This window comes from Rutilus rutilus (genome assembly GCF_951802725.1).
Source record: "Rutilus rutilus genome assembly, chromosome: 20".
Lineage (NCBI taxonomy): Eukaryota > Metazoa > Chordata > Actinopteri > Cypriniformes > Leuciscidae > Rutilus > Rutilus rutilus.
In genome coordinates this window covers 681086-704000 of record NC_140225.1, presented here as the reverse complement: position 1 = coordinate 704000, position 22915 = coordinate 681086, and the positions used below count along the sequence as shown (strand labels likewise).

The window sequence follows — 22915 nt, the reverse complement described above, 5'->3', positions numbered from 1 at the left end:
CGTTTCAAAACAGACCCGCCAATCATAGCCCGCGCGTCATTGTTGATACGCTGGAGCAGTGTCTAGTGTCTATGAGCAGAATGGCGTCTAAGCGATTGTGGTGTTCTGTTCTCGGGTGTGATAAGGAACACAGTCATGTTGATGTTCCTAAATCTGAACCGCTGAAGACGCAGTGGCTGAGTGTGTTTTCGAAGGGAATATTCCCCACGATCAACGTCAATGCTTTCATGTTTGCTCCTGAAAACAGGATCGGTACCAACTATTCGTGTTCCTGCTGCACCTCCAGAAGAAGAAGTGAGTGTAACGTTTTATTAACCTTTATATTAATATGTTTTATTAAGGGTTTTCTTACAATACTATGAGAATTTTTAATTAAAGTATATTACAAACTTTTAATTTAGACCCTAAAGAATCATATTAGCTTGTACAAAAATGGCATTATATGACCCCTTTAAATTATTATATATTATTTAAATCAACTTTAATTAAATGTACTAATTTTCCCAGAAAATGTATTAGTATTAGTAAATAATGATATAGTATTGAAAGTTTAGTGTTTTACTGCCTTTCTTTACACACATCTAGCCAAAAAACAAAGAAGTCAATGAATTACAGTATTTTATTTGTAATGTAGTAATAATATTGAGCAATATTAACGATCTGACTGTATTAATGTATGAGCACTGAGCTGGACGATGACATCATTTTCTGCAGAACTGCTTTACAGATGAAAGAAACTCATTTAATAATTGATGATCTTTCCAGCGAAACTGAACCGACTTCAGCTGAACAACAGGCCAAACACATAATTTCCCTGTTTAACTGTAAAGATGCTCTGAAACACCTGTACTGTATAAAGCGCTGGAGAAATAAAGCTGACTTGACTAGTAAAAAAGACTATATTTCAGTACAGAGACGTAGAGGTAAAACCGCAGCGGGGACAAGTGGAGTGCATACTCCAGTGGTGGCACGCGTGCCTTAGGCTGCCGACGTCTGTACTAGAAGTTCTGACAAAATGTTAATTGCTGCAGTTTATTTAATATGTTTATTCAATCAGAATTAATTATTTTAAACAAAAAAATGGTTTGAATGAATAATTCAATGACTCACTCAAATTAATACTTGACTTGTTTCATTGATGAATCAGCGTTTTTGAACAAATCTCTTGAACGATTGATTCAATGACAAATACAGTTTTTACAGTCACTTGTCGCCACCTACTGGTGTAACGACGTAATCAACACAATCTTTATTTGAAGCATCAAGTTACTTTCAAATAAGGGATGCTTTCTCTATTTCAGTCGATTCCGTAAACATCAGTGTTTATATCCGAACTACAAACATGTATCCCAGTACTTCTGCCAATGCAGATCCGAATGTTCCCGTGTGATTCTGTCAAAGGTTTAATAGAGACGATGAGATCACGTGGGTGTTTGAATTGAGATCGCGATCTTCTAACGATTAATCGTGCAGCTGTTGTCCATAAAGAGAAGTCATTGATGTCCATTAGCGTCCCATCCGGCAAGCTTAAACGTCTCGCCTCTTCCCAGAAGCCCTTCAACAACAAACACCTGAGGAAAACGACTACCCGCTTTACAACAGCGCTGGCATTACCCTGAGACTATTAATCATGTATTTTAGGAATGTCCCAAGACCTGAATATTTTGGAAGGAACTCAGTAATTACTTACAAAGAAAAGCTACGATTCCTGTTAACTTTGGAGAAGTTGATGTTGTGCCAAAATGTTTTTCATCTGATGGTGGTAAAAATCTTTCGTTTACATTTGATGTAATGATAATACTTGCCCGTTACTACAGTCAAATGGAATGAAAAAATGCCAAATTTTGAACAATTTAAAATTGATATTAAAATACATTTAGAAACAATATCCAAATGTAAAAACTTAAGCAAGGAAAACTACACAGCTGGTTAATAGGTACACGTTTTTTCTGTAAAATGCCTCTCTTTTCTTTTTTTTCCTCTTTCATTCTTCATTTTTTTTCCCTTTTGTTTCCCACTGACATGTACTTATTCTTATTAAAATGCAACAACAACAAAATAATAATAATAATAATAAATAAATAAGCCGTCCAGCCCTTAAACACCTCATCTTGTGATTGCTGACAAAGGCCTCATTTACTTCATTCATGCAATTTGGAAAATCCTTGTATTTGCGGCTTGTGCTGCACAAAAGGCCCATTCAGAGACCAGACGTCTGAACATGTTCAATATTTAGGTGTAATTGCGCATGCAGGCTCTATAAGCGGCGTGCTGGTTTTGGCTCACATGTAAAACAAGTAACAGATAAACAGTGATATTCATAAGACAGCAGTTCAGCAGTCGTGACAGGCCAGCTATTTATAACTCTGAGGATAGTAAGGAAAAGTTCCTCTTCACATGCAAAAGAAAACAGTTACGAGCTCTTCGCCATCAAATAAACAGATCTGGAATAACGACAGCTAAACCTGGAGAACTACAGCACAAGACCTGATACATGTCTTTAAGAGCATTAAACTCTTACTAAAACATCTTTTAAATGTTTGAACATCTTCAACGTGAAAAGTGAATGACCGATTTACATGAAAAGGCTTAATGTCGAGCTTTGTATATAATTTGATATTACACACACACACACACACACACATTTAAAAAAAAAAAAAAAAGTATACATTTTTAAACCCAACGGTTGGGTTTGTCCATATTTAACCCAAACATTTTTGAGTTTTCTGATGTCATATATGACATCAGAAAACTCAAAAACTCAAAAATGTTTGAGTCAAATATGGACAAACCCAACAGTTGGGTTTAAAAATGTATTAAAAAAAATTTGAAACCAACCGTTGGGTTTAAAAATGTCACTTAAAAATGTAACCCAACCGTTGGGTTTGTCAGTATTTGACCTAAACATGGGTTGAAAACAACCCAACATTTTTCCAACATCCAATTTATTCTCTGACATTTAAGCTGACCGGTAGCCTATATTATCTAGTAACCCGTCTCAAATAACTTTACTATTGTTTATTCAGAGGAGCCAATTTGCCTAAACCTCAACCCTGATCTACCACAAGTTTACATAATCATTTCCATATGTTCAATAATAGGTGAGATTTCTATGAAAACCACAGAGTCAGGAGTTCATAGTTGAGAAGGACAGCAGTTAGCCGTAGTAAACAACACTTAAGAGTATATATATATATCTGATGGTGATGGTCACGGTTGTGCACGATGGATCAGGCGTACAACAGCATCTCTGCTTGATATCTGATCGATCCAGTGTGAGATTACACTCAAAAACATTCTGCAACAATCTCTAGTATTAAAGGGATAGTTCACACAAAAGTGAAAATTCTGTCAACGTTTACTCACTCAGCAGAAGAGAGAAATTATACATGTTTGGAACAACTTCAGGATGAGAAAATGATGAGAAAATGTTCACTTTTGGGTGAACTATCCCTTTAATCAAGGCATCTTTTGGCCCATTTATTTACATGATTTTACATTTGGGGGGAGAGAGAGAGAGAGAGAGAGAGAGAGAGAAGGAGAGAAGGGAGAGAGAGAGAGAGAGAGAGAGAGAGAGAGAGAGAGAGAGAGAGAGAGAGAGAGAGAGAGATAGAGAGAAGGAGAGAGAGAGAGAAGGAGAGAGAGAGATAGAGAGGAGAGAGAGAGAGAGAGAGAGAGAGAGAGAGACTACTAACTTGTGACAACTATAGTACATGCTGAGGTAAAAATTCATTGTTTGTGTTCTTTTATTTATAACACATGATATAGTTAAGTACCACAACAAGACCATGGGAGCCGTTTTGCTGAATATTATCACGATGTCACATTACATTGATTTCATAGTTCAATAAACAAGTACTTAATATTAAGTTACTTACATTTTAGACGGAATATTGACTGTTCTTGTTCTATTTCACCACCGAAAATAGTTCCAAACAAAGATTAACCGCAGATCGAATCGGTTGAATGAATGAATGAATGATTCAATGACCCAAAATGATTCAAAGTGACTCGCCGCCACTTACTGGAGTTTAGTTTCATGTAAAAGTATAACTGAATTTTTTTTCCCAACATTTCTTGCTTGTATACAAAAATAATTTATAAACATAAATCTCATAACATTATATATTGCAGTTTTAACAGCCCTAGAGTGTCTTATTATAATAGAATTTAACGATCAAATGTCAGACTTTGACATGACAGATAACGACTACATAAACGAATTGGCCTTTATAAAGGTAAATAACGCCCTGGCAAAAATATGCAGATTTAAGTATGTAAAAGCTGATAAGCACACTGATTAAAATATTCCTTTAGAACAAATTGTTTACACCACCAAAAATATTTTTTTCCCCGGAAAGTAACTTTTTTAGGAGAAGAACAAGCACATAATTTGATTATATAACATATATAATGACATCAGAAAAAACAAGCACTCTAAAAAATGTTGGGTTGTTTCAACCCGTTTGGGTCAAATATGGACTAACCCAACCGTTGGGTTTACATTTTTAAATTTGAAAACTTAAACCAACCGTTGGGTTTAAACTGTCATTTTAAAAAAAAGTTAACCAACGGTTGGGTTTGTCCATATTTGACCCAAACATCATGGGTTAAACCACCCAACATTTTTTCAACATCCAATTTATTCTCTGACAGTTATGTTGACAGTTGACAATATTGTCATATGCCCTCTGTAAACCGCTGTCAATCAACCCATTAATCAATAACACTGATCAATACAGCATTAGAAACTAAAAACTCTGTGTGGAAACCGAAAGGTTGTGGGTTCGAACGCCATTAGCGTTCATTCATAAACTATCATCAATAATCACCACAGTTTACCTCAGGTTACTGCAGCAGGACGAGTATTACATGTCCTACTGTGGAAGTACATCTGTTAAATTAGTTATTAGTAATAAAACAGCGACTTACATCTTCAAACAGCGATCCAACGTTGGCAGTCACCAGCAATATTCCCGCGCCCTGCGCTGTCAGCTTCCCCGCCATCGTTAATTAGCTCGACCCGAACTAATGAGCTAATTTGAGCTGTTTCTGGAGCGAGCAGTGTTGTGGTGGTGGAGTCGAGTAGCGGCTCGTCGGGTTAAACTCTGCGGGTTCGAGTCTGGATCAGCTGGGCTCGTTCATACTCGTGCGCTTCTAGTAACGTTACGCGAGATCGGTCCGGACTCAAACGCGTCGGGCTTTATTTCTTCCCCGTCTCGGCCATGATCTGAAGATTTCCCCGGTTTAATCCGACGCGAACACCGGTCTGTGGAGGAGCGTGTTTCGCTGTCGTTCGGTTCTCCCTCCGTGCGCGCATTGCTCGCGTTTGTTTGAGGGACCGACACACACACACACACACATACATACATACAAACACACACACACACACACACACACGCACACACGCCGCTGCTGGAGTGAGTCCCTGCGCTGCCTGACGTCACTGAGCCAATGGAAAAACGCGTCTCTTAAAGGGGCAACGCGTGATGCTGTGCGGCCCGGCGGGGGTTTAAAGAGCAACACAGCGCTGCCCCTTTAAGAGCCGCGGTGTTCCCTTGGGCTGCTGATAGATATAGTTTAAAAGTAGACATATATAAAAGTTAGTTTGGGGTCACTGTGACTTTTTTAATAGATTTTTAATCAGTAAGGATGAGATCATTCAATTGTTTAAAAAAAATTTAACTGTACAGAAATGTATAATGTTATAGTCTATCTATCTATCTATCTATCTATCTATCTATCTATCTATCTATCTATCTATCTATCTATTGTCTGTCTGTCTATCCATCCATCTATCTATCTATCTATCTGTCTGTCTATCTGTCTATCTATCTATCTATCTATCTATCTATCTATCTATCTATTGTCTGTCTATCCATCCATCTATCTATCTATCTATCTGTCTGTCTATCTATCTATTGTCTATCCATCCATCTATCTATCTATCTATCTATCTATTGTCTATCTATCCATCTATCTGTCTATCTATCTATCTATCTATCTATCGTCTGTCTATCCATCCATCCATCTATCTATCTATCTATCTATCTATCTATCAATCTGTCTATCTATCTATCTATCTATCTATCTATCTATCTATCTATCTATCTATCTATCTATTGTCTATCTATCTATCACTGCACTGTAATTGCAGGATGGCATTTGTAAATGTGTGAATCAGACTTGAGGATGTTCTGTTACTGTAATAAAGAGAGCAGTTTACATAAATGTGCCGTATCTTCTGCCGAATCCCTGGAAAGGCTTGTTGTAAATAATCGTGAAGTGAAGCATATAAGCGAATGCCTTTGAATGCTGTAGTTTAATCTAAAGTAGCAGGTTTTTAATTGTGCATTAACTATTACATCAGTCCAGGTGTGTATAATTATTAATTAATTATTATTATTATTATATATACTGTATTATATGTGTGTGTGATGACTGTGTTCATCGTGTGGCTCATTCTGTCGAGGAAAGAGGGAAATGATCACCGCCACAACTTATTCAAAAAGTCCACAGCTGTGACTGGCAGCGCATGAGCTGTGTGTGTGTGTGTGTGTGTGTGTGTGTGTGTGTGTGTGTGTGTGTGCGTGTGTGTGTGAGAGAGAGAGAGAGAGAGAGAGAGGGTGTGTGTGTGTGTGTGTGTGTGTGTGTGAGAGAGAGAGAGAGAGAGAGAGAGAGAGAGAGAGTGTGTGTGTGTGTGTGTGTGTGTGTGTGTGTGTGTGTGTGTGTGTGTGTGTGTGTGAGAGAGAGAGAGTGTGTGTGTGTGTGTGTGTGTGTGTGTGTGTGTGTGTGTGTGTGTGTGTGTGTGAGAGAGAGAGAGAGAGAGAGAGAGAGAGTGTGTGTGTGTGTGTGTGTGTGTGTGTGTGTGTGTGTGTGTGTGTGTGTGTGTGTGTGTGTGTGTGTGTGTGTGTGTGTGTGTGTGTGTGTGTGTGTGTGTGTGTGTGTGTGTGTCCCCTAGCTTATAAATCATACATTGCGTGTTTTTGTAAATGTAAAAATTAAGAAAGTTTTCTGTGAAGTTTTCTTGTTTTACAGTTTTTCTCAGTCGCTTTGGTGCATTTCTAACATCACTATTTACATTTGCACAACAGTTAATGCAGTTCTCAAAACTAATACAAATTAGTACAAACTGCAAAACCTAGTTGATAACCTGCAAAAGCGTGTCACTTGCTCAAAATGGAGAGCTCATTCCTCAAAAGCAAGTATTGATGTCAATGAAAGTGTCAGTGTCATCAAGATGAAAAGTCCTGACACCATAGTTTATGAGCAAGATAGTCAAATGGCTTTGTCATGTTTTCATTATGACGGTTTACTCTGTAAATGTTTTCCAATGCAAAAAAGTCAGATCTTGGTGACACTACCTACAAAATGCTCAAGACAGCACTATATACTATTTGCACAGCCATTTGAAAAATACAGTAAAGTTCCACATTACTGTATTTAGTGAGGTAACTGAGTACAAGACACTGAATATGTATGTTTCACATTTTTACTGCATATGCTCTTTGCAATTCTAATTTGTTCACAGCATTGTGCAAAAGAACAAATACACCCTTATTTACAACAAACATAAACTCCCTTTGGGTAGAGCTGTGCACAACTGTACACAATACTGCAGTACATACTGGAACATACAACATACATAGTACTGTAATCATTCATGCACATCCAGACGTTCCTCATCAGTGAAAGCTGAGATTCACCTGAGAGAAATTGTTCAATTTAGGGACATTTTCAGGAGAAAAAAAAGATTTTAAAATTTTTGTAAAATTTGCTTGACAGATTTTGACAACTAGTTCAACATGTTTGTATGTAATGACTCAAGCAATGAAATGAGGACTATTAGTTTTATATGGAGTGACTATTCAGCATTCACAAGTATAGTTAATTTTGACTGACATGACATAAGCAAATGATAATGTTATAAAGCAGCAGAGAGTTGTATGAAAGCATGTCCAAAAGCATTTGCAGTTTGTTGGAAGGAATGAGAAACTGCTGCTATGATGTGCACACATGACTAAATGTTGTGGAGGTTGAACTAACTGTTGTGCAAATGTAAAGAGTGATGTGAGAAATGCACCAAAGCGACTGAGAAAAACTGTAATCATAAACTCACTTTATTGTGATACATTTCTCACTCAGTATCTTCTGTCGTTCTGCTTCTTCTCCAGTAAATGTGTCTTGATTCTAGAATGTTTATATATTAGTGCTGGAAAACCAGACAGAAACACTGAGGAAGAAGAAGATTTTTGCAGTTAATGCATTAACTAACGTTAACTAACGCGACCTTATTTATGGATGACATTGACATTACACTTGCTGTTTTCACACCAGGTTCGCTTGATTCTCTTTCGCCAGTTCCAGTACAGACAGAGTTAAATATGGAGATGATCCACTGCTGAAAACAAAGCAGGAGAATCAATTACATTCAAATGAATGCAGTGGCTTTGAACTTCAGCCTGTGTGTGTGTGTGTGTGTGTGTGTGTGTGTGTGTGTGTGTGTGTGTGTGTGTGTGTGTGTGTGTGTGTGTGTGTGTGTGTGTGTGTGTGTGTGTGTGAATGACATCAGTGCTCAGGGATGTACAATAGACACTCCTCTCAGAATGAGTCTCAGTGGAGTTTCTGCTGATTATTGCAGAATCAGGATCATAATGCAGAACATCTGACTGGACACGGCCCCACTCACTACAAGACTACACTGTGTAAAGACTACATGCCAGATAAACACACATGGACATGGAACACTGTGTAAATCATTTTATTGTAAGTAGTTCAGATTAAGTGAACACAAATATAAGACCACAGAATCACCATATTGCAAACAAAAAAGATTTTCTTCTTCAATATTTTTGTCAATATATATATTAGTTATTTTTGACCATTTTTAATTTTCTTTAATTTTTAATTTTTTTTATTTGTTACTTCATCAGAACGGTACGAAACTTGGTAAAGGTTTTGGCACTTGCTATGTGAACACACACACTCACACACACAAAATCAGGGACAGGGAAAAGTTAAATGGTCCCGAAGCGAGTTTCCTCTAGTGGAAGCGTTTGGTACTGCAGCCGAGATCATTTTTTAAGATATCAACCTCAAATTTGGAACACAACTTGTTTAGATTTATGGCTTTGATTGTCTGACATTTCTAGAGTAAAACATGTTTTAGGAAATATGTATTTCATATAAAAATTTTAAAAAAGTATTTTTCACAATAATTAACTTAAACTTCTATATTTAAACTTTCTTTCACTTCAGCGATAGCTAATCTGCCAAGTGTCATCTTTAAAAAGAGACCAAACTTCAGTCTGTGAGCCAAAGATTGAAGATTTAGTTTATCCACAGTTTAAGTTTGAAACTTCATTTTCAGTTCGATGCTCAAAAAGTGATTAACAGGCAAGAAAAGGATCATAACGATTCTATAGTATCATTTAGTCCCATAAAATCCCCTAAAAATACAAAAATATTGCATAAAACATTATCAAGCTATAATATAGTACAGATTCTTAAGATATTAAGTCTTGTTTTCTGACAACTTAATCAAAATTAAGTGAAAAACTATTTTTCTGACCCCACTGGCAGATATTTGTTCTTGTTTTAAGCACAAACACGCCTAATTATGATACATTTTTCAGAAAACGTAATAACGTAGTAATAACTTATTTATATGTATTTTTTTCCTCTCCATACTGATCTCACTACAGTTGTGTGAGGGTGTGTGTCTAAGAATGTGTAGTCACGCCTTCACTAGCTAGGCTTGGTAAATGTATATAAATAAATAAAAGTTGAAAAGTTGAAAACAGGTTTGCATGCACAGATCTATGGGGCGCCGTTTGTAAAGCGGCTCACGCTGAAAATAACAGCAACATTTTGTCACATTTAGCTTCAAACTATGTTTAAAAAACTGGTATGAGTTTTTGACGGTCACTTTTTAGCACATTTAAAAACAATATTTGTCAACTTAGGAATATTTTAAATAGTTAAATCTAAATCTAAATGTTGAATCTAAATGTTAAATCTAAATCTAAATGTTAAATCTAAATCTAAATGTTAAATCTAAATGTTAAATCTAAATGTTAAATCTAAATGTTAAATCTAAATCTAAATGTTAAATCTAAATGTTAAATCTAAATCTAAATGTTAAATCTAAATGTTAAATGTAAATCTAAATCTAAATGTTAAATGTAAATCTAAATGTTAAATCTAAATGTTAAATCTAAATGTTGAATCTAAATGTTAAATCTAAATCTAAATGTTAAATCTAAATGTTTAATCTAAATCTAAATGTTGAATCTAAATGTTAAATATAAATATAAATGTTAAATCTAAATGTTAAATCTAAATGTTAAATATAAATCTAAATGTTGAATCTAAATGTTAAATCTAAATCTAAATCTAAATGTTGAATCTAAATGTTTCGGGGGAAACTAAATATTTAACTAATATGCAAATTAAAAATGCCGGTAACCGGAAGTGCCAAAATAAAAGCTCGAGGAGGTCAGTGTGTGTTTATAGCATGGTTTATAGTGTCAAATAACGAATAAAAAACATCTCATCCGAGGAAGTGGACTCTTGGACATGGATTATCATGATAATAACTACCTAAAATAATAAACACGTTTGGATTTGAAGAGTAGGCTAGTGTCACTTCTATGAAAAGTGCGGGACTTATGACTTGTAGCCATAATAACCAGCCACGAGGGGGCTCACTTTGACTGAATGTCAACTCATCACTCTCTGTCAACTCATAATCACTCTCTGTCATGGTCGCCCCGGACCAGGTACGTCGTTCAAAATGTCCAACGAAACGGCGTTAGCCGAGAGCATCGGCAGAGCCGTCCTGGCGGCTATTCAAAATGTTTCTAACGTTACAACGACAGCAACCGCCTCAGGGCCTCCACAGGCCACCTCGGTAAGTATGTTTTCCAAATCACGTATAGCATTCGGTTCTTGTCACGGCTAACTTAACTAAACTAGCAAACGGTAGCCAGTAGAGATTTGCTACTAGCACCAAATGCGCTTTATGTGTAACGTTAGCACATTTGTTTTCTATAAACCGTAAAACTCACACCGGTTAAGTGACGCAGTGGGATGAACTCATGAGTAAATGTGAGTTTACGATTATGTGAAGATGTTCTGAGCAGCAAAGCATAAATTATATAATTTAACGTTAGCGTTACACCTAACGGAGGCTGTTTGTCACCCCTCAGGCCCACAAATGATACTGTAAAGTCAGACATCTCACCTTGGCTTAAGTTACCTGCTGGCCTTTACTCACAAGATAAAACTGTTCTCTGCTTGGCTAGAGAGAGAGAGAGAGAGAGAAATGCTGGTGGAGGACAGAGGCAGTCACAATGATAAAGACATTTAATTTAATGTTAATTTAATGTGAATAAGGCACCACAGTTAAGAGTGCATACTGTAAAAAAGCATAAAATGTATCTCTTTGTTTCCTTTGCCAATGTCAACCCTGGTTTTTGACTGCTGGACATATAAACACTAAAAACACATGAAATATAATGTTGCTAATATTTTGCTAATGTCTTTTCAGACTCCCACCACCTACAATTACACACCGCCTGGGCCAGCCACACCCACCACCTCCACTGGGACATCATACCGCTCGGTATACTTTCATACTCATGTAACCTAGCTAGCTGTTTGTTGGTTTTTTTTATTTGTGTGGTGTAATGTTTCGGCATTAGTTCCAATCATGGTGGCATATTTTACACAACACCAGTGTTTTGATTTAATAAATTACTTATTGACAAAAAAAGGTTAATGAACCACCTGGTAATCGATCAATCGTATAGAGACCCCATGGTGGGTTGATGATACTATCAGTTAGTTGGTTTGCATCTACATTCTACAGTTTGCATTCATAATGAACTAAAAATGTATTGCTCTCTTGTAATGCACAGGTGTCTGTGTTTTCATTGATTTCAGGTTCCCTTTCCATCAGTTCATCAAAGGACTGCTACACACTCACGTTTTGTCAGAAAAAACAAAGCCTGCAAACACTATACAAGAGATGTTGTGTGCTTGCCTTTTTCGTCAGCATCAACATTCCGCATTCCAAGGGGAGACTCCAGAGCAAATTTTGCACGAGATGGCCTTATTGGGAAGATCTCTTTTACATCTGACTGGTCTGAAGCACAACTTAGAGAAGAAATGACTGCCATTTTCAGAAGAACGTTTGCCTTGTCTATGGGCCAGTCATTCCCATTTGAGTATTTGAGTACAGTCAAGGGATGCAAAAGACTAATGAAACCAAACGTCTCAAGCAGTTTTCTGTGGGGTGGAAAAGAAGTTGCCTCGATTAGTTCAGCCACTTGTCTCTATATAATGGCATTAATATGCAAACCTGTACAGGTACACAGTTTATATGTGACATGTTTATGTGTTTATATATGACAGTACAGAGTTTCAGTTATTGGCAACATTCAATGTATTAGAAGTAAAAATATGTATGTTGCTTATTCTGCTTCTTTACATAAATAACATATCCCTTTTTTAGGTTAACTTAGTGTTAAATACTTAACTACCACTGGCTTGATGTATTATATATCACACATGACATACTTTTTTCTCCAGGAGGAACCTGAGGATCTCTCCGATAGTGACTTTGAAAGACCTGTGGGCCGGAGAAGGAGAGGTGGGTGTGAGAATTTGAAATGTTGTTTTGCAACAGGTTGTAGGCACAGTCAACAGTTATTTTCTCACAGCAATGGGTTTATCATTCATTTATAAAAAAAAAAATTTGTTCTAATTCTGCTCATCCCAAAATTCAGATATGGGTAATTAATTAAAAATGTTAAGTGCTTTGTTTCCCATTACTGATATATATTTTCCCTTCTTTTGTCCATAACATGTCATTTAGTTCATACAGTGTCACCTTCCTCAAGTGAAAGTGAGCTCATCAGTCAAGGGAGTGAAAATGACAGACTTGAAGAAAGTCCATCACATCAAAGAAGTAGGTTAAAGCACTTGTTTATATTATATTTTCTATGGGCTGTATGGTAACTGTATTCAAACCCTGGTCCAGCCCTGGTCCTTTCTGTGTGGAGTTTGCATGTTCTCCCATGTTTGTGTGGGTTTCCTGCACCATCAAAAACGGACACTTTTAGATTATCCGGTCAGTGCCCTTGACCAAGGCACTGGCTCAGAATCTGGAGTTGGTTCACCACCGCTCAGTCATGAAGTGTGCAGACCACAACACTGCTGAGTACAAGACAGGCGTGTAGTGTGAACAGTACAGTGATCTTAAGACTTTGAAAGTCCTGTAGTGTGACCAAAGCTTAACAAAAGCAAACCTGACAGAATGTAAGCACCAGTTCTTGTATTTAAAAGTCAGCCTCAAATGGATCACTGTAAGCAACCTGTAAACTGTATTTGAATTGGATGTCTTGATTCATCTACCTACAAGTCATTATAAGATAAGATAAGATAAGATAAGATAAGATAAGATAATACTTTATTGTCTGTTACACAAGGGTTACAGAAATTTTTCTTTGACAAGGCTTCAGACAAAAAGAGACATTCACACAAACATATTAAAATAGCTAACTATATATTCATTTTGTACTGTTCAGTATGGCTATTGCAGAAGGGATGAATGATTTACTTTAGATTGGCCATCATTAGCCAGAGATAGGCCAAATAAAGAGCTATTTCACTCAGCATCCCGACGAAACACGGTAAAACGCACTAACACACGTAAAAACACACAAAAAACGCTGAGCCATGTCAGGAGTCGCTCACACAGAGTAGCGCCCCCCTGATAAGAAGTGTAGACTGACGGAGAGGCGACTCTCAAACCTAGCTCATCTTATTCAGTTTTGCTTCACCCTAAATCATTAAAGGCTGCCTTTTAAATTTATTTTAAAGGAAAACACGTAAAGATGGAATTAGTGTTAAGTTGCACTTAGATAAAATGAGATTAACATCATTACAAAAATATTTCCCTTTGACCCTCCTTTTCTTTATGCAGGGCTGAGTACAGTGCCTTCATCACAGAGGGAAAGTGAGGCCAGATGTCAGGAGACAGAGAGCAGCACTCAAGAAAGTGAAAGTCAGGGCCAGGCAGAGGACCTGAGACAAGTGTTTCCTTATAATGTGGCAGAATTTGTGTAAGATACTGTTTGGGCTTCACAGAAATACAGCAGTGTAGATGTTGGTCCGTTTACATTATGAACCTCTGATAAAAGTCTCTCTCTCTCTCTCTCTCTCTCTCTCTGGTTTCTGCTGAATTTTCTGCTGTCCCTGTTTATCTCCGTTTGCTCAGCCCTGTTTATCTGGAGGAAGATGAGGCTCTTGAAGAGGCAATTCAGCGTAGTCTACTAGAAGAGTGTGATGGACCTGCTGTTAATACTTTAAAGTAAGAGTTTGAAGGATTAAAATTTAAGAATATGTTTTTAGATCTGCTGATCCTATTTCCCTACATAACATCACATAAAAAACTAAGGTGAACTATACTGTATAGACCCTTTTACAGTTGGTAAACATGGTGACGTATTTGTGTGGGCGGGGCTTAGCTGGAGGCAGAAAGAACCCTCTGGCCGCTTCACTAACGATAGTTTGCCAGTTTGTTAGCTTGTTTTTTTAACAATGACTGGAGAAAATCCAATTTTATCTTAATGTGCAAGGTCACTCACTGTCCAGGACCGCTATTGTTATTTGCAAAAGTTAATTTTAACGGACGGAACCAGATTGGCTGACCCGTACACGCTCAGTCAATGGATGGACGATCTGACAGGATTAACGCTACCAACGGTTGAGTGGCCTGACTTCTACACCTACCCGATAGAGAAACTGAGGGTAAAGAGAAACTGAGGACATATAAATCTTTAGATGCCTATGTGCTGAATGGTCATGTAAAGATTTGTGTGTACGATCCGCAGTTCTGCCTAGCCAGCGCCAAGACGACAATGTAAAGAGTGACATATTACGGTGCAATTTTAAAGATGTGGATATTTTCTATAAATAAAAATTCCAGATACAGCATACTCATTTTTCATCGATTCTTGCACCCAACAACACAACAAGATGACATTTAATAATAAAAATAATAATTTAAGCTCCTTATTATGTAGCTGAATCTGTGCTGGTTTGTATTGGCCGCCTCCAGTTTTCCGTTTGTTTTGCCTCCAGCTAGCGCCGTGACGTAACTGTGACGTCGGCGCAAAAGGGGTCTATTGGGCATTCAAGGTGAACATGAGGGCATCCATTTACTGATTAGATTTAACAGTTTCCTTTGAAGGGGTTTTGTTAGTCTTTGATCTTTCTACTAAGAGTTGAACTATGTGTGAATGTTACAATAGTCTTAGTTCTCGTGACCATGTGTTGTTTATACAATTTGGGGGGTACCATTATCTCAGTTGGGGGTAATTGCCTCTATTGTCTTTAGATGATTAGATTCAGCAGTCATCCCTAAAGGCTGTGTGTAAGTTCAGCACCTTTAAGGACAGCCCACTGAATGGCCTATAAGATACCATGTAAAGTTCCCTCAGTCAGATCATGTTGGAAGTCCTACAGCCGCGTACAGAGGAGTTCTCAATAAAGAATAACTTCTGATGAACGCGATCCCAACTGTCTCACTGGTCTCTGCTTTGAAGAAAGAAAAACTTTACAAGTTACAAACCATTTTTTATTACGGTAAATATCTTGTTTACACCAGTGTAAACATCGCAAACTCAACATCGAACAGTTATATCATTGTGCACTGAAGGTGATAGTGGAGTAAATGCACAGATAGTCAAAGGTCTGTTTATCTTTGTCATTGTTTTTTTTAATATAGGTCATCTGAAATGCTGAGCAAAGAAGAAATTGCAGGTCTTCTACAAGCTCACAGTGAGAGAGTTATTACATCGGGAACAAGACAGATCTATATCAGTCGAGCCAATGTTTGGACCACAGCCTTACGTGTGTTTAAGAGACCCAGTTTTGCAGAAAGCTGTGATAAGCTCTATGTCATATTTACAAGCGATGAACATGATGCTGTGGAAGATGCTGCTGACCTTGGGGGTCCAAGACGAGAGTTTTTCCGTTTACTAGTGAAGGCTATCTTCCAGGACAGTGGAGCTTTTGAAGGTTTTTTATATAATATATTTTGTGGCTACCTGACCACAAATATTGGTTTGTAAATGCCAGAGAAAATAATACAGAATGTGCTGCTTAATTTATTTAATCTTTCAGGCACACCAAATGGATGCATACCAAGACTGAACATGCTCCACTTGCAAAATGGAGTGTATCTAACCATTGGCAGGATGATGTCTACAATAATAGTGCAAGGGGGTGAACCACCTGCATTCCTGTCCCCGAGTGTAGTGGACTACATTGTGTCTGGGGACATTCTACAAGTTCATGTGTCACCTGATGATATAGGTGACCCTGATTTAAGGGAGGACCTCAATAAGGTAATGCACAATGTTCTGATCTGAAGACTATTGTAGTAAGCCTTCGCTTTTTTTGAGTATTCCACAGCAGTACAGTTACTTTTATTTTGGTGGAATGCATTATCAAAATAAATTTGTTTTCATATTACCAAATAAGTAAATAAAAATTCAGACTTTTCTTGTCATAGGTAAGTAACTATTAAAGGGTTAGTTCACCCAACAATGAAAATTATGTCATTAATGACTCACCCTCATGTCGTTCCAAGCCCGTAAGACCTTCGTTCATCTTTGCAACACAGTTTAAGATATTTCAGATTTAGTCCGAGAGCTTTCAGTCACTCCATTGAAAATGAATGTACGGTATACTGTCTATGTCCAGAAAGCTAATAAAGACATCATCAAAGTAGTCCAAGTGACTACAGTGGCTCAATCTTAAGTTTATCAAGCGACGAGGATACTTTTTGTGCGCAAAAAAACAACAAAAATAATGACTTTATTCCACTATTCATTTCCTTCTCTCTGGGCCTAGAGTGAGTTCAAGTAGTGTAATAGCGTAGCGCGTCTGTGTTGTACGTCAATACTTTGATGTCTTTATTGCCTTTATGGACATGGACCTTTACATACATTTTCAATGGAGGAACAGAAAGCTCTCGGACTAAATCTGAAATATCTTAAACTGTGTTGCGAAGATGAACGGAGGTCTTACGGGCTTGGAACGACATGAGGGTGAGTCATTAATGACATAATTTTCATTGTTGGGTGAACTAACCCTTTAAGTGAAATGCACTACATTGTACTTCTGTCTACATAGTACTTCTGTAAATGTTGGTTAAATGCAGTAATTTGAGAAAATAACATTTGATCTGTAATATTTAGGTTCAACATGCAACCTTGCAGGATGATTTGGAGAAAGCAGTCAGCTGCTGTGACTCATGGCGATATCAAGTAGAGGGGCTTCCACTCATTGTCACCATGGCCGACAGAGATGTGTTTGTGAAAAATGCAGTGCTATACCACACTGTTGTGCAACGGCAGAGCTGCCTTGATCAACTAATTGATGGCTTGTCCCACTATGGAGTAAGATTTACCTCACAGTTCTGTATCATCTTTGTTTATCTTTATGGCCTTTCATTTATGGCGTTGAATTTTCAGGTTTTATCACTCCTGAGAGAGAACCCCAGCTTGCGTGTGCTGCTTGACATACCAGGAGAGGACAAAGGTCAAGAAGCTGATTTTGTAGCTGGTATTCTCAAACCAAGCTACTCCGTACTGGGGAGCAACAGAAGAGCTAAGGAGGAGTTGATGGTGGTCAAATTTAGGGAGTTTCTCCAATGTGTTGAAAGTAAATATGCATTTGTAGTTCAGTATATTATACAATAAGGCAATCCAGGAAATTTACAGATTAATTTTATTCTTTACAACTCAAGAAGCTGTGCCTATCTAATGTTTATGTACCACAAACAAGAATACAGTTGTTATCTGATTGCTTTTCAGAAAAAAATGGCTTTTTCACCAAAATACCTATACAGTAATCCATTAGTCACTCAATTATTCATTGATTCAGGCTTTCTTAAACCTAAGTATTTTCAAGTCTCCAAGTCAACACTGGTTTCCCTTTGCTTTTAGATAAAGAGCTGAGAGACACATATGGGGACAGGACTCTAACCAACGATGAGGAGGCATTCTTGAAGACTTTGAGCCCTGGTCACATCCTGGCGTTTGCTACAGGTAGCAGCAAAGTCCCAGCCATTGGCTTTCATCCATCTCCTAAATTAATGTTTATTCATGATGAAAAAAAACATCTTCCCATTGCGCACACTTGTGCAAATGAGCTTCACCTTTTTGTAAATGCAAAAACAATGGCTGATGATGATGAATTTAACTATTGCTTCCTAGTAGCACTAATGAATGGATCTTTATTCAGCACCATTTAAACGAGATGTTTAACAGCTACCATTAAAAGTACAAGGCTTATTTTTTGCAAGCATAACTGAAGCATAAGTGTACTGTCCTAGTTTTGATTTATACTGTAAATCTACTATAAATTTACTGAAATCAGTTAATCAAATTTTCTGTTAAGAGCTCATTTGCAATAAAAATGCATCATTGTGATGTATTTCTGTAAATCAACAGCCAGCCATATGCAATCAGTATAGCCTAGTGAAAAAAAAAAACAATTCAGTAGCTGTACTTGAACAAGAGTGTACAACCTTAGCCCCTTTGAGTTCATTATAGTTTAAGGACTTAAAGGGATAGTTCACTTTAAAATTAAAATTCTGTCATCATTTACTCACCCTCAAGTTGTTTCAAACCTCTATGGATTTCTTTCTTCTGCTGAACTCAAAGGAAGATATTTAGAATAATGTCAGTAACCAAACAGTTAACTGATCCCATTGACTTCCATAGTAGGGAAAAAAAATACTATGTAAGTCAATGGTTCCAGTTAACTGTTTGGTTACTGACATTATTCTAAATATCTTCCTTTATGTGCAGCAGAAGAAAGAAAGTCATACAGGGTTGAAACAACATGAGGGTGAGTAAAGGATGACAGAATTTGTATTTTAAACTGAACTATCCCTTTAAGGTTTGGCTGTACATATTAGTATAAAAGGATTGATAGAGCTATCAGCTGTGGTTTCTGATTGTTAAAAACTCTATTCCTGTTTTTGGATGTTCATTAACAATTACAAAAAGTGTTTACCTCTGTGAGGACTGTATCTGACCCTTCTTTATACTTTAAGATGTTGTACTGTATGATGGGAAGGATATGAAATCAGTCATCAGAGTAATAAATCACTAATGTAGTTACTTTAACCTTGTGATGTGTGTTTTTTAAAAATGAGTTTTTTATACTGAAACAGTAGTGAAGGAATAAACTATGTACATTTACTCAAGCAAGGTACTTCCGTAGAAATTTGAAATACTTTTTAGATTACAATTTTTAATTCCCCTCCTCACCATTAAAAGCCATGTATATTCAGATTTATTGATGTTGAATGTTTTGTGATAAACTGAAGATTGTATTTGTCGATGTGTTGAAAAAAAATCCTTCTATTCCTACTCCTCAAGCACTTTACAAAACCTTTTGGATTAGCTGCAAAATGCACAAATGTTTTTTTCTTACCTTATGAACAGCCATCTTCTCAGAGATACATAATAAAGATACAATAGTTATGTATGTATATTATAAGATCTTATAAAACACTGACAGGTATCGTTTTACTTCACGGAGTACTTTTACTTTACATATTTAGGTACTTTAAAAATCAGAAACAATGTAGTGTAAGACAGTTATGTATCAATACATCTGTAGAGCCCTGAAAAGTATTGCACTGTTCTTTCACATGAGTCATCTTGTATTTATCCACAGTACCATTGCTTTTGACTTGACAGAAAACTAACAGATGCAAAAGTGCGTCTGTAGCCTTTTTAACACTGACATCAACTATGTGCCATCATGTCATTTTCAAACATCTATCTATATGCTGGCAAGAGGCTTTAAATCTTGTAGTTTAAGAAGCACAACAAAACATCAATATTTGTTTCACAGTGTACTTTTGAAAGTGCAATAAGGCTAATGTTACCCAGTTGTCCATGTTATGCTGAGATCACACATTTACAAGTTTATCAAAAATAAACTGTTGTGTTCTCTGAAACAATGTTTTACCATTGTTGTTGTCATTTTGAAGAGGGTTAATGGCATTATTCAGTTCTTGCAAATCCCTGTCATTCAATGGGGAAAATCCTCTTTGAGAGTTTGGTGAGGAACAGAAAACTACCCCTGCTGTTGAGAGTTCTGGGTTGTGAAAATGAGGCAAATCATTGTCCAGAGTAAAAAGCTGAACTGGTGTTCTATTTCCTTCAGATGATATAGAGTGATTGTTAAATCCAGCTTTAAATTCCTCCAAAGTGCGGTTGATTCTGGGTAGAAAGACATAATGGAGACAAAATAGGTCTGTTGCATTGTCTATGTCTAGGATACCCAGGGATTCCAGTTCATAAAAAATGGGTGCATAAATATGGCTGCAGTTTTTGTTCAAGTCTCGGTTAAAACGCTCGATTCTCTGATTATGTACAGAACTTCCTGTTAAGACAGAGCCTTCCCCCCTGCTCGCATGCATGTCCTCCCAAATCTGAACGTTCTCTCCTCCGTGATCAGTCCTGATGTGCAGTGGTCTGCCAAACTGTCCAACAGCTGAAGTAAAGAGGTCTCTTACAGTTTCAGCACGATTATTGTTGGAGCAGTGAAGAAACATCAACATCCTACTGTAACCGTCTATGGCACCATGAACAACCAATTTCCACCTAATCAACTTATGATTTCCGTCTACATGCCATATAAAATTTGGATGTGGGACAGAGTATAATCGCCGAGCTATTGCTGTTCTTCTCCTGGCTAGGACACCAATTGGGTCCATCCTTCGCAGTGAATCTCTTACACGCTGTCTTTGAACCACAATGTTTTTGGAGCGGAGATGCCCCATAAGCATCACTTCTCCAACATTTGGGTGTTCAGTTTTTATTTGTGACACTTCAAGATCCAACTGTTGATCACTGATGCTCTTATATTTCGACGTTGGGATATTATAGTCTTGCAGTAACTTGTAGAAAGTTGGCCTTGAGATTGAAAGAATAGATGCTGCTTCTGTAAAGGTGGTTTTCAGTGAAAGAACATGTTCAAGCTCCTCTTTGGAAATCTGGTGTCTTCCTTGGTAGTCATTCTAGAACACACCAAAGAATATGACATTTGGCATGTTTCTATAACAAACAAGGGTTATTCAAGAGAGAATTATAGACATTATAACAGATGAGCATTCACATCCACTCAATATCTTTCTGCCTGAAGAAAATTATAGATTGTACTGTACATTTATTTAAGGAATGTTTAAACAAAATGGACAATCAAAAGATGAGAGGTTACTGAAAAGTAAATGAGAAATAAATCAAACAAATATGAACATGAATATTAATACTTACTGACAGACAGGTCACTGGAGCAAAGTCTGTTGCTGGCGAAGGTATGGAAGCGCTGGTGCTGGAGCCCTGAGAAGTTTTAAAATATAAACAAAATACCCAAGACGTTATCTTGTCACATGTTAGTGTTGTGTAAAATATGCCACCATGATTGGAACTAATGCCGAAACATTACACCACACAAATAAAAAAAACCAACAAACAGCTAGCTAGGTTACATGAGTATGAAAGTATACCGAGCGGTATGATGTCCCAGTGGAGGTGGTGGGTGTGGCTGGCCCAGGCGGTGTGTAATTGTAGGTGGTGGGAGTCTGAAAAGACATTAGCAAAATATTAGCAACATTATATTTCATGTGTTTTTAGTGTTTATATGTCCAGCAGTCAAAAACCAGGGTTGACATTGGCAAAGGAAACAAAGAGATACATTTTATGCTTTTTTACAGTATGCACTCTTAACTGTGGTGCCTTATTCACATTAAATTAACATTAAATTAAATGTCTTTATCATTGTGACTGCCTCTGTCCTCCACCAGCATTTCTCTCTCTCTCTCTCTCTCTAGCCAAGCAGAGAACAGTTTTATCTTGTGAGTAAAGGCCAGCAGGTAACTTAAGCCAAGGTGAGATGTCTGACTTTACAGTATCATTTGTGGGCCTGAGGGGTGACAAACAGCCTCCGTTAGGTGTAACGCTAACGTTAAATTATATAATTTATGCTTTGCTGCTCAGAACATCTTCACATAATCGTAAACTCACATTTACTCATGAGTTCATCCCACTGCGTCACTTAACCGGTGTGAGTTTTACGGTTTATAGAAAACAAATGTGCTAACGTTACACATAAAGCGCATTTGGTGCTAGTAGCAAATCTCTACTGGCTACCGTTTGCTAGTTTAGTTAAGTTAGCCGTGACAAGAACCGAATGCTATACGTGATTTGGAAAACATACTTACCGAGGTGGCCTGTGGAGGCCCTGAGGCGGTTGCTGTCGTTGTAACGTTAGAAACATTTTGAATAGCCGCCAGGACGGCTCTGCCGATGCTCTCGGCTAACGCCGTTTCGTTGGACATTTTGAACGACGTACCTGGTCCGGGGCGACCATGACAGAGAGTGATTATGAGTTGACAGAGAGTGATGAGTTGACATTCAGTCAAAGTGAGCCCCCTCGTGGCTGGTTATTATGGCTACAAGTCATAAGTCCCGCACTTTTCATAGAAGTGACACTAGCCTACTCTTCAAATCCAAACGTGTTTATTATTTTAGGTAGTTATTATCATGATAATCCATGTCCAAGAGTCCACTTCCTCGGATGAGATGTTTTTTATTCGTTATTTGACACTATAAACCATGCTATAAACACACACTGACCTCCTCGAGCTTTTATTTTGGCACTTCCGGTTACCGGCATTTTTAATTTGCATATTAGTTAAATATTTAGTTTCCCCCGAAACATTTAGATTCAACATTTAGATTTAGATTTAGATTTAACATTTAGATTCAACATTTAGATTTATATTTAACATTTAGATTTAACATTTAGATTTAAC

The 22915-nt window shown here is 37.3% G+C and overlaps 3 protein-coding genes across 4 annotated transcripts in view; 1 reads left to right on the top strand and 2 right to left on the bottom strand.

The window, feature by feature from the left end:
* inpp5a (inositol polyphosphate-5-phosphatase A) overlaps window positions 1-5420 on the bottom strand; it is a 170654-nt gene extending 165234 nt beyond the window's left edge. Inside the window, 1 exon segment of the mRNA XM_084392318.1 lies at window positions 4933-5420. Within this exon segment, the coding sequence (XP_084248444.1) occupies window positions 4933-5007 (75 nt within the window). The 5' untranslated portion in view covers window positions 5008-5420.
* A 5118-nt stretch (window positions 5421-10538) lies between these two features.
* LOC311280223 (uncharacterized protein) lies at window positions 10539-19209 on the top strand. The gene is made up of 12 exons (XM_084392194.1): window positions 10539-10912; window positions 11552-11626; window positions 11947-12372; window positions 12595-12655; window positions 12881-12973; window positions 13991-14129; window positions 14285-14377; window positions 15797-16089; window positions 16195-16418; window positions 17274-17474; window positions 17550-17739; window positions 18024-19209. Exons 1-12 carry the CDS (start codon window positions 10796-10798, stop codon window positions 18329-18331), a joined length of 2220 nt encoding a protein of 739 aa, XP_084248320.1. The 5' UTR covers window positions 10539-10795; the 3' UTR covers window positions 18332-19209.
* Window positions 19210-19611: 402 nt separating this feature from the next.
* On the bottom strand, window positions 19612-22540 carry LOC311280224 (uncharacterized protein). 2 transcript variants are annotated; one of them, XM_084392196.1, is made up of 5 exons: window positions 22322-22540; window positions 21608-21682; window positions 21375-21440; window positions 20422-21118; window positions 19612-19875 (listed from the first exon to the last, which is right to left on the bottom strand). In XM_084392196.1, the coding sequence occupies exons 1-5, from the start codon at window positions 22436-22438 to the stop codon at window positions 19853-19855; spliced, it is 978 nt and encodes a 325-aa protein (XP_084248322.1). In that variant the 5' UTR covers window positions 22439-22540; the 3' UTR covers window positions 19612-19852. The 2 variants fall into 2 exon arrangements, with proteins under 2 accessions (XP_084248322.1, XP_084248321.1); XM_084392195.1 differs by having other exon boundaries at window positions 19622-21118.
* Window positions 22541-22915: the final 375 nt, after the last annotated feature.

Bases quoted from the DNA above. Each gene is read 5' to 3' on its own strand.
- LOC311280223 (XM_084392194.1), top strand. From the start codon at position 10,796: ATGTCCAACGAAACGGCGTTAGCCGAGAGCATCGGCAGAGCCGTCCTG. The intron at 11,627-11,946 runs GTATACTTTCAT...CATTGATTTCAG, and splicing joins CTGGGACATCATACCGCTCG to GTTCCCTTTCCATCAGTTCA. The intron at 16,419-17,273 runs GTAATGCACAAT...TGTAATATTTAG, and splicing joins TAAGGGAGGACCTCAATAAG to GTTCAACATGCAACCTTGCA.
- LOC311280224 (XM_084392195.1), bottom strand. From the start codon at position 22,438: ATGTCCAACGAAACGGCGTTAGCCGAGAGCATCGGCAGAGCCGTCCTG. The intron at 21,441-21,607 runs GTATACTTTCAT...AAAACTTCTCAG, and splicing joins CTGGGACATCATACCGCTCG to GGCTCCAGCACCAGCGCTTC. The intron at 21,119-21,374 runs GTAAGTATTAAT...GGTGTGTTCTAG, and splicing joins CTCCAGTGACCTGTCTGTCA to AATGACTACCAAGGAAGACA.